The 17,088-nt window shown below is 34.9% G+C and overlaps 3 protein-coding genes across 4 annotated transcripts in view; 1 reads left to right on the forward strand and 2 right to left on the reverse strand.

The window, feature by feature from the left end:
* LOC142345701 (signal recognition particle 14 kDa protein-like) overlaps positions 1-17,088 on the reverse strand; it is a 335,593-nt gene that overhangs the window by 271,770 nt on the left and 46,735 nt on the right. The window contains exons 2-3 of one of the 2 annotated variants that reach the window (XM_075397947.1): positions 13,607-13,767; positions 41-311 (exon numbers count right to left, since the gene is read on the reverse strand). The exons of the other annotated variant lie outside the window; for it this stretch is intronic. Of the exons in view, the coding sequence (XP_075254062.1) occupies positions 123-311; positions 13,607-13,759 (342 nt within the window). The 5' untranslated portion in view covers positions 13,760-13,767 and the 3' untranslated portion in view covers positions 41-122. Of the gene's footprint in view, positions 1-40; positions 312-13,606; positions 13,768-17,088 lie in introns of those variants that run through there. 2 annotated transcript variants of the gene reach the window in all.
* Positions 1-17,088, reverse strand: part of LOC142345700 (transcription initiation factor TFIID subunit 7-like) — a 266,429-nt gene that overhangs the window by 247,314 nt on the left and 2,027 nt on the right. The gene's annotated exons all lie outside the window — the stretch shown is intronic.
* Positions 1-17,088, forward strand: part of LOC142345698 (serine/threonine-protein phosphatase 2A 56 kDa regulatory subunit gamma isoform-like) — a 316,862-nt gene that overhangs the window by 213,423 nt on the left and 86,351 nt on the right. The gene's annotated exons all lie outside the window — the stretch shown is intronic.

Genomic DNA, 17,088 nt, shown 5'->3' on the forward strand with positions numbered 1-17,088 from the left:
CTGCTACCACTTTAAGTTTGCGTCAAGTTAAAAAAAACGATGAGGATTGTTTGAATAATAAATTCAATTTACTGCTTAAACAAATTGAACCAATTTATCATTCAACTCCAGAGAAGAAAAGATTAATCAAACAATCCGAAACCCATGTCATCATCGGATTCCTCTTCTGACTCCTCCTTTTTCTCTTCTTTCTTCTCTTCGGCAGGAGCATCAGCGCCACCCGCAGCAACACCACCGCCACCACCTGCAGCAACTGCTCCACCACCCGATGGAACAGATGCCATTTTAGATGAACCAGAAGCGATCAGACCCTGGAGCAATAAGTCTATTTAACAAAATCACTAGTTCTCAATTAGCTCTTAATTTACAATATGTCTGTAGTCAATATACATTAGTCAAAGTGACAGCCAGAACAAATGTACAAACGGTAAGAATCAATTCTTAAAACGAAAATCTCACCTTTTAAAGACTTAAGAAAACATGCAGCTCATAAAATGACATCCGCAAGATCTTGAGATAGTAACAGCGTCTTTCGTAACTGTAACGGTGATGGGAACCAACAGTTTATATCACTTGCTTTTAACACACTCATAAATGAAGATCCTCGTGGATAAGACACTCGTGGTCAAAACCCAACCCCACCCCATCCAGTACGTTATGCACCCGCAAAGCACGTGCCATTAAATTGAAAACCATTAAGATTATGAAAGTATGGCACGTGATTTGGGGTTGCAAATACTATGCACCAACTAAGCAAAGGGAGACGGAAAAAGATACCTAACCTTTCCTATATGATATGCTTTCGAGCGTAGTAGTTTTAAAAAACCCAAAGAGGTCTTGAGAAGCCGATTCTCTGAGAACCGCTAGCTAACAATAATTTAAAGAAAGCCCATAAATATCAGGCTAACAACCGAAACATCCAAATGAGAAAACCATTTTATGTTCAAAGTTATTGTAAAAGTGGGACTGAGCAAAAATGTAGAGCTATGATAATTTCGCTAATTTCATTCCTTTCACTGCTCGCCGAACTTTTCAGATGAAGAGCGCATTGGGCGAAAACTATCAAGCGAAATATCGGATAAGAATGGAAACAAATCGCAGATCGTAGAGTTGTGCCAACTGAAATCTAGAACCAACAATGGCATAACCAATATTCAAAATATACTACAAGGCGAGCAAAAGAAGCTTCAGACGTAGATAAATTTTCTCACTTTTTATGATAGGAAGGGTGAAGGGGTATGTTCGTACTTGTGAGGTAGTCTAGTCGTGAACAATTAAGGTTCGGCTATAACAAAAAAAGCAAAATATTGGAGAAGACTAGAGACTGGAGGGAAAAAATTAGCAGCACCAAAATGAAGTAAAAATTATCTACGTCACTCTAATTGCCAAAATGAAGCAAGAAGAAAGAAAAAACATGAAGTAACAAAAGAAAAAAAATACTTATAGCTTGCAAAAAGAAGCCTTACTTTGATGAAAAAAGAAAACAGCGCGTCCTCTTTCCTATCAAAGCCAGGCTTAATTTTTATTAAAACTTCAACAATACTGTAAGAAATCATATAAAAAACATAGCTGGCAGATTGCCAAAAAAATAGTCGCGACATCTTTGTAGATCTGCAGTCTCAAAGATCGAAAAAAAAACAGACCGAAAAAGAACATCTCTGCACTAGATGTTATATTTTGATTAGAATCCTGATTAACTTTATGTCTACTTCTAATAGCTGCTCTCAAAAAACCTTCAATTAGAGCGACTTATACTCACTGGACCTTATCTCTTTGAACTAGAGTTAAAAAGGTCGATTTCAGAGTGAGTAGTCATTTTTGAGAGAGGTATATCACGTTGGGCGAAAAAATTTTATCACTCGAGTGTACAAAAAAAATCATTTCAAGTAAAAATGACGTCAAACAAAAGTGACATAAACTCGACAGTAGTAACCTTCAAAAAGAGTCATACAAACGTAGTGACACACATACTCACTTGACCATATCGCCTCAAATTAAAGCAAATAAAAAAATTTAGAGTGTGGAAGTCATTTTTGAGAGTGCAGTAATTCAATTGTGACCAAAAAGGGCACCGAAATGAACAAAAATCTAGCTCTACTGTGATTAAAAATGACGTCATACGCACGCGCAACCCAGTTGAAATTGCATGAACGAATTAACGAAAAGCAGATTTGAAGGCGATTCTGACGTCATATGGTCGTAACAAAAATATTGACGAAACTATAAAAAAAACAAAGAGAAGGCCAATAATAGCCCCAGATATCGCTTTGCGGCTATTAAAAAAAACACACGGATACAAAGTGAAGGATAAAACAAAATTTGCACAAATAATTTAACTTGCAAAGTTTGGTTAATTTACTAATGACTTTCATATTTCAACTGCCGCCAATTGAGTTCGGTTGCTTAAAAGTCTGAATCAGAGCAACATAGAACATACAAGTTTAAGAGTCAACTCTTATGAAAATTGCCCAAAATGTCAAAACGGTCAAGCAAAAAAGTTGCACAAAACGACCTGAAAAATTGCTTCAAACTTTATCGAGAGCGATAAACAAGAAATTTTAAAGCAAAAAAACTCATCAAAATGTTTTCAGCAAATTGTCAAAGTTAGAAAACCAATAGTTCTATATAAAGAATCAGTCAATGAAAAAAAAATGCACCACAAAGAAGGCCAGCTTTCAATAACATGGAATAACAAAATGAAAAAGAAGCAATAAATGTGGGCAGAAAAGGGTCCAAATTTGTGGGCAGAAAAGGGAACTCATTTAATTTAGAGTTGAAGTAAGTTTTCGTCATGAACTTAACACCTATCTATTTAAACACTAAATCAACTTTTCAAATTTGATTTGCACTATTGAATACATCTTCTAACTATTAATTATCCTTTGCAAAAACAGAATAGCAAATGTTTAAAAAAATGCTCTTAAATCTGATCAAAATAATCAAAAAAGAGGAAAGTAATACAAAAACACCGCTCTACCACAATGTGTGCAGCTCATGTGTAAAACCATTAATTCAATTTTTCAGATTTGATTTGCACTATTGAATACATCTTCTACCTAATAGTTATCAATTGCGAAAACAGGATAGCAAATGTTTGCAAAAATGCCCTTAATTCTGATCAAAATAATCAAAAGAGGAAAGTAATACAAAAACGCCGCTCTTTAACACTGTGAAAGTTGGCTGGTCCTGTGTCCTCACCCTCGCCCTACTAAGAGTGACAAAAAACTAGGCACGCGATTCAGTTGAAATTGCATGAATGAAGGGAAAAAAAGTAGATTTGAATTAAGCGTGAAGTCATATGTTCAAAACAAATCTTACCGACAAAAAGCGAGAGAGGGACAATGCGAGCTCGCTAAAGCAGCTATAAAAATAGATATACAGACAGACCTAGAAAATTGAAATCCAAAGAATGGGTAGCAAAAATAAAAAAAAACTATGAAAAGCACATATCATCCCTCAATAAAAACTACTATTGAAACGTCACCAATTTCGATCCGCTTTATCGAACTAAAGGTTTATCCGCATTGAAAATTGGTCGACGGACCATTTGCTCTCGAACGACTGGCGAAATTTAAATAAAACTAATTTTGGGTGCGCTTCTAATCGTAAATTTAGAAGTAAGCTAACACATAATTTAGAGAATTAAATTCTGTATGAGAGCAATTTTACTCAGGCAAAAAAGAAATGAAAAAGTTACTCGAAAAATAAAATCCGTCAAACTAAAGACAATGAGTCGCAGAAATGCAGAAATGAAAGGCCGATCAAAGACCTAAGAAATTGCTTAAAACTTTGTTTCAAAACAACTAAGAAAAAACATGAACATCTTCAGATAACTCTCAAAAATTTTTATCTGATTAAGTTGTCTGATGTCCAAATTTTCCAAGCAGTCATACGCATTCTGCTCTTGAAAAGTCTGAATCAGAGCAACATAGAACATACAAGTTTAAGAGTCAACTCTTATGAAAATTGCCCAAAATGTCAAAACGGTCAAGCAAAAAAGTTGCACAAAACGACCTGAAAAATTGCTTCAAACTTTATCGAGAGCGATAAACAAGAAATTTTAAAGCAAAAAAACTCATCAAAATGTTTTCAGCAAATTGTCAAAGTTAGAAAACCAATAGTTCTATATAAAGAATCAGTCAATGAAAAAAAATGCACCACAAAGAAGGCCAGCTTTCAATAACATGGAATAACAAAATGAAAAAGAAGCAATAAATGTGGGCAGAAAAGGGTCCAAATTTGTGGGCAGAAAAGGGAACTCATTTAATTTAGAGTTGAAGTAAGTTTTTGTCATGAACTTAACACCTATCTATTTAAACACTAAATCAACTTTTCAAATTTGATTTGCACTATTGAATACATCTTCTAACTATTAATTATCCTTTGCAAAAACAGAATAGCAAATGTTTGCAAAAATGCTCTTAAATCTGATCAAAATAATCAAAAAAGAGGAAAGTAATACAAAAACACCGCTCTACCACAATGTGTGCAGCTCATGTGTAAAACCATTAATTCAATTTTTCAGATTTGATTTGCACTATTGAATACATCTTCTACCTAATAGTTATCAATTGCGAAAACAGGATAGCAAATGTTTGCAAAAATGCCCTTAATTCTGATCAAAATAATCAAAAGAGGAAAGTAATACAAAAACGCCGCTCTTTAACACTGTGAAAGTTGGCTGGTCCTGTGTCCTCACCCTCGCCCTACTAAGAGTGACAAAAAACTTTAGGCACGCGATTCAGTTGAAATTGCATGAATGAAGGGAAAAAAAGTAGATTTGAATTAAGCGTGAAGTCATATGTTCAAAACAAATCTTACCGACAAATAGCGAGAGAGGGACAATGCGAGCTCGCTAAAGCAGCTATAAAAATAGATATACAGACAGACCTAGAAAATTGAAATCCAAAGAATGGGTAGCAAAAAAAAAAAAAAACTATGAAAAGCACATATCATCCCTCAATAAAAACTACTATTGAAACGTCACCAATTTCGATCCGCTTTATCGAACTAAAGGTTTATCCGCATTGAAAATTGGTCGACGGACCATTTGCTCTCGAACGACTGGCGAAATTTAAATAAAACTAATTTTGGGCGCGCTTCTAATCGTAAATTTAGAAGTAAGCTAACACATAATTTAGAGAATTAAATTCTGTATGAGAGCAATTTTACTCAGGCAAAAAAGAAATGAAAAAGTTACTCGAAAAATAAAATCCGTCAAACTAAAGACAATGAGTCGCAGAAATGCAGAAATGAAAGGCCGATCAAAGACCTAAGAAATTGCTGAAAACTTTGTTTCAAAACAACTAAGAAAAAACATGAACATCTTCAGATAACTCTCATAAATTTTTATCTGATTAAGTTGTCTGATGTCCAAATTTTCCAAGCAGTCATACGCATTCTGCTCTTGAAAAGTACAACAACGCACTTTTCGCTCCTTTTACTACTCCAGTGTCATTAAAAGCGCCACTCTATTTTGAATTCGCATTGAAAAAGCCGAAAAAAAGACCGCTTACCACTACAATTCAAATTCTTATATTGTGAGAAAACTAAAATTCGTAAATTGCACTACTACGAAAAAAAGACAACACGTCCTGGATTTTGTCAAAACTGCATGAAATATGAACAAAAAGACAATGAAGTGCTCGTGACGTTATATGACAAAAAAAACTTGAAGACGAAATAAAAACCCAAAGAAGGCCAATAATAGTCTCATCTATTGCCTTGCGGCTATTAAAAAACTCTGTACAATGCATAAACAATTTTTAAGAAGATGAAAAACTACAACTTTATTTGCCAGAAGATAGCGGCGATAACTACGTATATCTGTAGTAGTAAAGATCGTGAAAACAGAAGATCGCAAAAACAAAAAGAAATTTTGTCTTATCATTAAATGTTCAGTTGCTATATTGCTACTAAGAATCTTTATAACTTAGTGTTGCCTCTATTAGATGATCTTAAATAACTTCCAATTAGAGTGACATAAACTTGACAGTAGTAACCTTCAATAACTTAGTGACACACACACGCTCACTTGACCTTATAGCCTTAAAGCAAAATAAATTCTAGAGAGCAAAATAAATTCTTAAATTAAAGCAAAATAATTTCTAGTCATTTTTGAGAAAGCGGTAATTAACTTGTGACCAAAAAGGGCACCGAAAAGAACAAAATTCTTGCTCCACTACGAGTAAAAAAAATGATGTCACACGCGCAATACAGTCAAAATAGCAAGATCGTACGAAAAAGCAGATTTGAAGTAATTGTGACATGGTTGTAATAAAAATCTTGACGACGAAATGCTAAAACACCATGAGAACGCCAATAATAATCCCGGCTATCGCTTTACGGCTATTAATAAAACAAATATATATAAAAGAAAGTAGGAGACCAAATTTCCAATCAATTAGTTTGCAGCGTTTGATCAATTTACCAATGACTTACCTGCCGCAGTTTGAAGTACAGTGCAAAAAACATAGCCGCAAGAGATCCGGAAACAACTCATAATCGACTTCGCCGAAAAAACCTCCTTTCAGATATCCAGTACCTACTATCACAAGGCCAGAAAAAATTAAACATTTCTCAATTTTCATCTCTATGAAATAGTAAAAGAAAATGCCTGGCAATATTAAGTTTCAACTCAGTTAATAACAAATGAAATACAGCAAAGAAATGGGCAAAATATTGCTCAAATAGCCGAATAATCCGTAAAATCGTTGAAAAACCTCATATTAGCGGAAAAACACCCTTCAATTATTGAAACGCTTAAGCTCTATCAAATCAGCAGAAAATTGTTAACTTATTCTTCAATAACTTTTCAGACTACATAAAATACATAAAACAAAAAAACAGCATGAAAAAGACGCACGTCGACAAAAAATTTGCTCACAAAGCAAGAACTTTTTACATCTATTTTTCTCGCTAAGTTTCAAAAGACAGTATTAACAAGAAACCGCTCTCACATTTCTCCGCACTTCGAGTTTGTTCCACAAAACAACTTCAAATTTTATTCTTTCCCTGAAATTATGGTTCCCTTGCTCGCCCATTTATCTAAAAACATTGCTGGCAGATTACGGGAATAGCTGCGAAAGAAGAGACTTGCGTGCCCGATAATAGATAGATATATATCGAAAAATTTATCGACGCCGCTCAAAAAGCTATGTAAAAAAACAGCAATAAATTAATAAAGCTCGTTAAAATTCATTGCGCAGAAGACTTCATTAGAGATCATTATTACAATTATTACATATGAGTTCATTTGACCTTAAATTAATTCAAAATAAAGTTTTAAAGTGCCAAAGTCATTTTATTGGGTGAGGTAAGTCACTTATGATCAAAATCTAATCACGCAAAAAACTTTTCCTAGAGTGAAAAATGCCGTCACACGCGCAAAAACAGTTAGAGGAAGAAGACATTCAGAACGTTTGACTTGTTCAGCTTTGCTGTGTGAACAAATGTAAAACGAAAAAGAGCGCCATAGGACGAAAGAAAAAAACATAGCACGACAAGTGTTGACATAAAATTCATGTCATTGACTAAACAAAAAACTAAACCTAAAACGAACTATGAGTGTATTGGGAAAACCATTTCTTAAAAAAATCAGATAAAAAACAAAATCAATGTCAAAACGCCGCAAGTGAACGAAAGACCACTAGCAAGAAAAGAATTTTTGGTTCAAACAAAAACAAGGCCTAGAACGAACTATGAATGGATTTGGAAACCATTTAGAAAAAAGTTGTTATAATGTGACTCAGAATCTTTATAACTTAGTCTTGCCTCTATTAGCTGATCGTAAATAACTTCCAATTAGAGTGACAAAAACTTGACAGTAGTAACATTCAATAAGAGTCAAACAAACTTAGTGACACACACACTCACTTGACCTTACCGCAAAGCACAAAAAAGTAAATTACACAGAGAGAGGAAGTTATTTTTGAGAATGCGGTAATTAACTTCTGACAAAAAAGGGCACCGAAATGAACAAAAATGTTGCTCCACTACGAGCAAAAAAAACGTCACAAGTGCAATACAGTCGAAATAGCATAAACGTACGAAAAAGCAGATTTCAAATAATTGTAACATGGTTGTAACAAAAGTCTTGACAACGAAATGATAAAAAAAGACCAATAATAATCATCCTGGCTATCGCTTTACGGCTATTATTAAAAACAAATGGATATAAAATAAAGTAGAAAACAATATTTCAAATCAATTCATTTGCAAGTTTGATCAATTTACGAATGACTTACTAGCCGCCGTTTGAAGTACAGTGCAAAAAACATAGCCGAAAGAGATCCGGAAAAACCTCATAGGCAACTTAACCGAAAAACTTGCTTTCAGATATTCAGTACCTACTGGCACAACGCCAATAAAAATTTAATATCTCTTTTTTCGTCTAAATTCATTAATGAAGTGAAATAATAAAAGAAAATGCCTGGCAATATTAGGTTTCAACTCAGTTAACAACAAATGTAATGGAGCAATGAAATGGGCAAAATATTGCTCAAATAGCCCAAAAATCCAAAAAAGGCAGAAAAACCGTCAATTTAGCGGAAAACACCCTTTAATCAAAACGTTTAAGCTCTACCAGAAGCACTTGAATATTGTTAATTTAGTCTACAATAACTTTACATACCAAAAATAATACATAAAAACCAAAAAAACAGCATGAAAAAGACGCACATCGACCGATAAAATCGCTCACTTAGCAAAATTCTTTTCTTACCTACTTTTCTCCCTAAGTTTTAAAAGAGGGTATTAACAAGAAACCGCTCTCAGATTTCTCCGGACTTCAAGTTTGTTCAACAAAACAACTTCTCGAAATTTTGGTTCCCTGAAATTCTGGTTACCTGGCTTGCAAACTTATCAGAAACCCGTCGTCGGCAAATTGCCGGAACAGCTGCGAAAGAAAAGAATTGCCGTATAAAAGAAATGGAAAGATATAAACGGAAAAATTTATCGACGCCGTACAAAAAGCTGAGTAAAAACACAGCGATTAAGTTTTAAAGCTCGTTAAAATTCATTGCGCAGAAGTCTTCATTAGAGACCATTATTACACATATGAGTATCTTTGACCATAAATTGATTCAAAATAAACTTAAGTTTTAAAGTGCCAAAGTCATTTTATTGAGTGAGGTAAGTCAATAATGATCAAAATCTAGTCACGCGAAAAACTTTTGCTAGAGAGATAGAAATGACGTCACGCGCGCAAAAGCAGTTACTGAGAGGAAAAATTCATTCAGAAAGTTTGACTTTTTCAGCTTTGCTGTGTGAACAAGTGTAACACGAAAAAGAGCGTCAGAGGACGAAACAGAAAACATAGAAGTACAAGTCCTGAAGTACAATTCAAAGAATTGCCATTGAATAAACAAAACAATAAACCTAGAACGGACTATGAGTGCATTGGGAAAAACCATTTCTAGAAGTCAAATAAAAAAATCAGTGTCAAAATGCCGTATGTGAACTAAAAACCACCAGCGAGAAATGGCAGTTTGATTGAAACAACAAACTAGGCCTAGAATGAACTGTTATTGAATTCGGAAAACCATTGAGAAAAAAGTCTTTATAATGTGACTCAGAATCTTTAAAACTTAGCGTTTCCTCTATTAGCTGATCTTAATTAACTTCCAATTAGAGTGAGATAAACTTGACAGTAGTAACATTCAATAAGAGTCACACAAACTTAGTGAAAAACACAACCACTTGAACTTATCGCCTTAAATTAAAGCGAAGAAAAGTAAATTGTAGTGAGCTAGTTGTTTTTGAGAATGCGGTAATTAACTTGTTTGAATGCTTTTCATTGACTAAACAGAAAAATAGACCAAGAACGGACTATGAATGGATTGGGAAAACCATTTAGAAAAAAATCCGATCCAAAAAAAATCAAAAACCTGTAAAAATCAAAGTGAAATTGCCGCATGTGAACAAAAAAACACTAGCGAGAAAGCGAACACCGTTTTCTCACGCTTTTTTAAAATTAGAGTGAAAATCACGCCGCAAAACCATTCGCTTTTTCGCTCCACTTGGTGTTTCGGCGTGACGAAAATCACCACTCACAGTTGACTCTATATCATGAACATAGCAGGCAGATTGCCAGAAAATGCCGCAATAGTTTCGTAGATCTGCAGTCTGAAAAAACGTAAAAAAGAAATTTGCCTTTTCATTAAAGGCTGATATGTTATATTTTGATTAAAACCTGTATGTTTTTGCTGCCTCTTTTAGCTGCTCTCAAATAACCTTCAATTAGAGTGACACACACCCATTTCACCTGATCTCTTTGAATTAAAGTAAATAAAAGTCAATTTCAAAGTGAGGAAGTCATTTTTGTGAGTGAGGTAAATCAAGTTGTGACCAAAAATTTAATCACGCAAACGAACAAAAAAACTCGCTCCACTAAGAGCGAAAAATGACGCCACGCACGCACGCAGTTGAAATAGCATGAACGAATGAACAAAAAGCAGATTTGAAGTGGTTATGACAAAAACCCAGAAGGACTATGATTGGGAAAATCATTTAGAAAAAAATTCTATAAAAAAATTTTTAAAAAACATGTGAGCAAAAAACCACTTGAGAGAAAGCTAATTTTTGTTCAAACACCTCTTTCTCACTCTACTTTAAAATTAGAGCGAAAAAATTTCACGCCGCAAAGCCACTCGCTGTTTTGCTCCACTTCATGTTTCGGCGTGACTGAAATCACTAATCCAATTTGACTTCAAATATCATGAAAATGTGTGCACTTGAATGCCATCGATCTACTCATTAGACAAAACGTGCCTCCACTAATTTATGATTATCTTGAAACAAAACCATGAAACAAAACGCAAAAACAAGGAAACCAAATTTGTTAAAGTATGATAAAAATCTTGTCAAATTTTGTCATAAATTGAGATCCACAAATAACTATCTGTGCCAATATTACTTCATCAAAACAAATAGTAATTATTAAAACCACTTATGAGAATTTTGTAATACTTGAGGCCAAATCATGAAAAATAAGCTCGTACAAACAACTGGGACTAAAAAACTGGAAAAATTAACTAATTTGTGAATATTACAAAAGCACATAAATCCAAAGAAAAGTTCGTTTCATCAAATAGGGTACGCAGATGCTCGCAAAACAATAGGCAAGTCATATTAGGTTAACAAACTTGTCTAAAATACCGGAAAACAATGCAAAAAAATTTAAAAAAATTCAATTTTTGCCATTTTTTGTCATATTTTTCAACAAAAAATGCTTAAAAATGCTTCATATCCACAAAACTGAAACCACTTAATATCTAAAAATTGTACAAGTAATAGGTGTCTTTTCAATGCCCATTTGAGGCAGTAAAACAAAACAATCTTTAACTGCAAAAGTTAGCCCAAAATTCAGCAAAATACATGAAAAACCTCCGAATGAGCATAAAATTCATATGAAGTTCCAGAAACCTTCAAACCACTACCAAAACCAGCCTACAATTAAAACAAAATCATAGCCAAACCGAAAAAAACCGCTTTGAAATTCCGCACATGAACAGAATTTTTTTTCACTCACAGAATTTTTTTTTTTTCACACCTCAATTTTTCGCTCTAGAAATCAGCGATATGAATAAAAAAACATTCTCATTTCGCTCCACTCTTCATTTTGTTCAGCAACAAAATCACTCCACATTTTTTATGTGTTTCATTTCCTGCTTCCTCCAATAAAATTGTTATTAAAAAAGGACTTCTCCAATACTCGTCGAGTCATAAAAAAAAGACAGCGTCCCAATACAATTCAAATTCTTTGAACTGTAAGAACCAAGAGCACCGCAAAATAGCTCCACTCAGCTTACAGCTTCGCAGCTAAAGAAAACAAAACCATAACATAACGCCTCTTCGAGTCGTAAAAACAAAGAGAAGGCTAATAATAGCCTCAGCTAAAGCTTTGCGGCTAATAAACAGGCACATAATTCCTCAATAACCACTTCCTTTATCAATAAATACTACTATTGAAATGTAAGCAAATTCGTGCCGCCTTAGCGTGCCAAGGGTTTTGCACATTAAAAATTGGTCGATGCTCGTTTTGTTCTCAAACGCCAGGCGAAACTAAAAAAAAACTAACTTTGGGCGCACTTAAGATTTGAAATTTAGTAGTAAACTGACACAACTTAATTTAGAGGCGTAAATTCTGTACGAGGAGCAATTTTGGTCACGCAAAAATCAAACGCGAAAAAGTCAAATCCGCCAGACGAAAAACGCTCAGTCGAAAAATTGAAAGGCCTAGCAAAGACCCAAATAATTGCTAAAAAATTTGTTTAAAACAAGTGAGCATAACATTAACATTTTCAGATAACAACTCTTGTAAATTTATCTGATCAGGCTGTCTGGGGTCCAAACTTTTAATGCTGCCACACGCATTCTGCTCTTGAAAAGTAAATCACGTGGAACTATAAAACATACCCGGCAGATTGCCGCAAAAAAGCCGCCGTTGATTCCCATAACTCTATTGGGATTGAAAGAAAAGAAAATGTCAACGAAAATTGATTTTTGTACAAAAACATTTTTAAGTGCGCTTTATTTTGATGTCATTTCGTAGTTGAACATACTCCTGTCTCTCAGTGAGAGGCTACAGGGTCTAGTATCAATACCAATAAGCATTATAGATAGTAACTAAAACTTATGAGAACAAAGTTCAAGTACCGGGCATCTAAAAATGGGCTTTATGGGTTTATCCCGCTTCTATTTCTGACTTTCTTCGAATTCTATTTCTGATTTTTATACTGACTCTCTTCATTTTGAATTGCTTTGCTGAGCAGCTGCTGTTCAAAAGGACTTTGAGCGGAAAGAGAGAAGAGAGAAACTAGCCTAGAGAAGTCAAAAAGATTTCACGCAAAATGTCGAAAAAGCGGCAAAAAGGTAAAGCGAAAAAAAGTTCGACGAAGTAAAAAAACATAGCAGGACAAGTCCTGACGTACAATTCAAAGAATTTTCATTGACTAAACAGAAAAACTAGACCAAGAATGGACTATGAGTGAAATGAGAAAACCATTTTTTAAAAAATCAGATCAAAGAATAAGAAAAAAAACAGAAAATCAATGTCAAAATGCCGCATGTGAACAAAAAAACCACTAGCGAGAAATGAAAATTCAATTCAAACAAAAAACTATGCCTAGAATGAGCTGTGAATGGATTGGGAAAACCATTTAGAAAAAAATCCGGTCCGAAAAATCGAAAAAACAGTAAAAATCAGAGTGAAATTGCCGCATGTGAACAAAAAACCACTAGCGAGAAAGCGAATTTTTGTTCCAACACCGTTTTCTCACTCTACTTTAAATTTAGAGCGAAAAAAATTCACGCCGCAAAATCACTCGCTTTTTCGCTCCATTTCTTGTTTCGGCGTGGCCAAAATCACTACTCCAATTTGACTTCAAAAATCATGAAAATGTGTGAACAGATCTTTAAAAAAAAGACAGCGCCCCAATACAATTCAAATTCTTTCAATTGTAAAAAAAATACGAGCGCTATAATAGCCGGCTGAGAAGATGAGGGCGGCTATTAACAATGTAAGACAATATGAAAAACTTCGCGCACGGAAGGAATATTTTTGGAACGAAGTACAGAAGATTAAGTCCGCAAAAAGCTCACTTGCCTCAATATTTTGTCCTTTTAACTTCTCCAAGACACTGTTCAGATATTTGTCTTCAACTTCAGCTCCAATAGCTTCTAGTACTGCAGTAACATTCTCCTTGTTGGGAACTTTGCCGCTCAAATGGACAAGCATACAGGCCGCTACGTACTTCATGATCACACCTAAAATTATACCAAAACTATCAGTTCAACGTATAACAAAAGCATATTAATGAGAAAAACCATAAACAAAAACACCCAATTTATGAGCTTATGTCATTCATAAAAAGGCCACTAGGCTGGAAGCTATAATGCGAAAGCCCCAAAAAAAAAACTTATTAGTAGTTATATGCTATACTAGTAGTTATATTAGTAGTTATATGCTGATAAAAGTAAACGCAGAAAATCTACTTGAAAGTCTGTTTTTGGTGTCAATATTAGTAGCAGACAAATATTGACGCCAAAAACAGGCTTTTAAGTGGATTTTGTGCGTTTACTTTTATCAATATTTATCAATAGTTTTGAACGATTCCTTTGATTATTGTCTTATTCGACGGATAATCGTCAAAGTTAAATAGATCTAAATTCAGAATACAACAATTCAGAATAAAATTTCGGGATCTTTCCCTTTGCCCCCCCCCCCCAGCTTACTGGGTGCATATTATTTGCACCCCAACGTGCGCCATATCTTTATATAGTGATTTACTATGTAATGACACGAGCTCTGTAACTGGGCCTAAATAACAGACTGGGGTACGCTGGGTTACGGGTGCAACGATAAGCAGGATTGGTCGCTGATGTCTGTGCGTGTATGGGGGGGGGGGCTGTGTGTGTGTGTGTGTGTGGGGGGGGGGGGGGGGGGGGTCGAACACAAGAACGTTTTCAAACCATGAAATTACGTCTCAAAAAGTTTTGTTCAATTCCATACATAGAGTATAGTAAGGCGGAGGGCTCTAAGCGAACTTAGACCTCAATTTTGCTGTCAATAATAATCAAAAATAAAGTTAAGACTAATCACTAATTTGGTAAACTGATCAACCAAGAAGTCATTATTGCAGACTTTTCATGCGTTCTACATTTTTTTCAAGCTGACAAGATAGAAGAAAAATGAGCAATCAATTCAGCAAACTTCTTGGAAGCCTTAAGTCATGTTTCTTGGAAAAAAATTATTGGAAGTACAATTTTTCCCGAGAAAAAGAATTCACTTTTCAAAGATGATACAAGGGGATAATTCAAAAAAGGAAACAGTCACAAAGAATAAAAACTCTGGCAAAAAGATTTTTGTTAAGGTCTATTATTGATTCAATATCAAGAAATAATTTCATAGTTTGCTCGTTTTTAAAAACCAAAAAGAGTAACATTGAGGGTGACAAAAGAGTTTGCTGACAACTTCTGCAATCCCTTTGCTCCTACATTAATAATTAGTTGAGATTATTAAAAAAAAAACAATTAAAGATGAATTTTCAAAAATTCGGAATAAAGAGCTAACAAAGAATTGAGTGCAAACAGCGATTTCGACGATAATTCAGTTTTGTAACGAGAACTGGTTTTGATTTGAAGAGAGTAAGAACTAGAAGAAACACACAAACAAAAACTCCAGGAAAAAACGAGTTGAAAAGTATTCTTTCGAAATATGCAGAACTCAAATCTTACTTTAAATTTCAATTGAATTCTCTCTGTTTTGAACAGCAAAATTGAGGTCTAAATAGTTCTGGGACTCCTTGGGCAAATCGAGCTGTCGCAGACGCCCTCGTTTTTGAGCTCTAATTGCCTTCGGCTTCCCCGAATTATATTCCAACATATACTCAAGCCCTCCGAGCGCTATCTGTTTATACCGTTTTTGAGGACGAAAAGTCTAACGAAACGGGCGTTCAGACGAAAAATCGGTCAAGCAAAAAATCGCATAAAAGGCCAGAGGACTATAATTGATACAAAATTCGTTTGTTAGCAATTGAACATTTAGGATATTCTCCGTTTGTGCCCCCAGCTTAGTGGGTGCATATTACTTGCAGCCCCCAGGCGCACGTGACATGTTTACATAATGATTTACTATGTAACGGCACGTGCTCTGTTAGTGGGGGGGAGGGGAGGGGACACATAACGTACTGGGGGCACAAATGGAAAATTCAACATTTCAATCAAACGGAAAGGTTTGAAAGAAGAATACAAAAATGTGCTGTTGAGCACTGTCAGCAAAAACTATTCTGTGAAGAAAATGCCAGTACCTAGAAAAGTAACTTCCAATTAACTTAACTTCCAATTGTATTGATTAAGATGCGTTCTTTTATTCTCCTTGGACATTAATTTTAAGTGCCTAAGACCCGTAAAGACGTATTTATTGTTGTTATTATTATTAATTTTATTACGGCTTCCACAAACGTGCTCCCGCGATATTTATATGTATATAGATGAATCATACTAGTTTAAGTTTGTTAAGTTTATTTCTTTTGAGAACCGTGTTTATTGAGGACCGTGTTATTTGAGGACCGAGCATAATTGTTGTGATAAACCTATTAAATAGTATGCGGCTGGGCTGAATCAAACCTACACCTTTTCAAACCTCGCCACCCCAGCCGTAGACGAGTGAACCAATCTCCCACCCGACTCATCACATCAGGTCGTATCAATCTAACTGATTTCATTTTTAGAACAATTTCTTGTGTTTTGAATGTTAGCAGGCTCCGTGAATGGGACGTTTTGATGCCAACTATAGTAGCCGCCCGTGGGCAATACTCTATGTCCTTGTCTAATTGAGCGTGGTACTTCGTTAACAGGCAAAGTTATAAGTTAAATTGTTACATAGATTATGGTGAAGAAAAGTTGGTTTAATTAGACTAGATTTATTAGAGTGGTTAGCTCTGATGGAAGTTTGGTGTTCAATGAATGAATTTATTCCTCGCTTTGGTCGGTACCCAATATCGGTTCTATCATTGTGGTAAATACACTAAGTCAACAAAGATCTGTCAGTTTTGTCGATTTCGCTCGAAGTCCGAGCTTTGCCTGATCACAGGTCTATTTTCGTTTCTGACACCTATCAACCTTGTGTCAGACATAAATCAGGTAATAAATCAAGTTTTAAACTAAATCTTTAACCCTGTAAACCAAGATTTTCAGCACTTTTTTTATATGCGTGTGATACTCACAGTGCCTCCCTCTTAACAAGAATAGAGATTACCACTCACTCAAAATAACACAATATTTTCATTCACAGTTCTTAATATGTGAACGTCTCACTATACAAAGGTTTGTAGCTGCACATGGAAAATTTAGTTATCAGTTTTCGTTGTTCATATTTTTTCTGCCTCGTCAAGTACAAATATGTTGTACGCTTCTCGTGCCGCATCATTTGTCAGAATTTGATATGCCCGGTTGCTGGTCATGAAGAATTCCTTGTCTCCACCTTCTTAGCAACTTTGACTTTCGAATCGTCCAACTCTTGCTTCAATACCTCAATGGATTGCTCCTGTTCAGCATTTCTGGCTGCTGCTGCATTTAAGTTATCTC

This window comes from Convolutriloba macropyga, chromosome 9, assembly GCF_964194025.1.
Source record: "Convolutriloba macropyga chromosome 9, txConMacr16.3, whole genome shotgun sequence".
Lineage (NCBI taxonomy): Eukaryota > Metazoa > Xenacoelomorpha > Acoela > Convolutidae > Convolutriloba > Convolutriloba macropyga.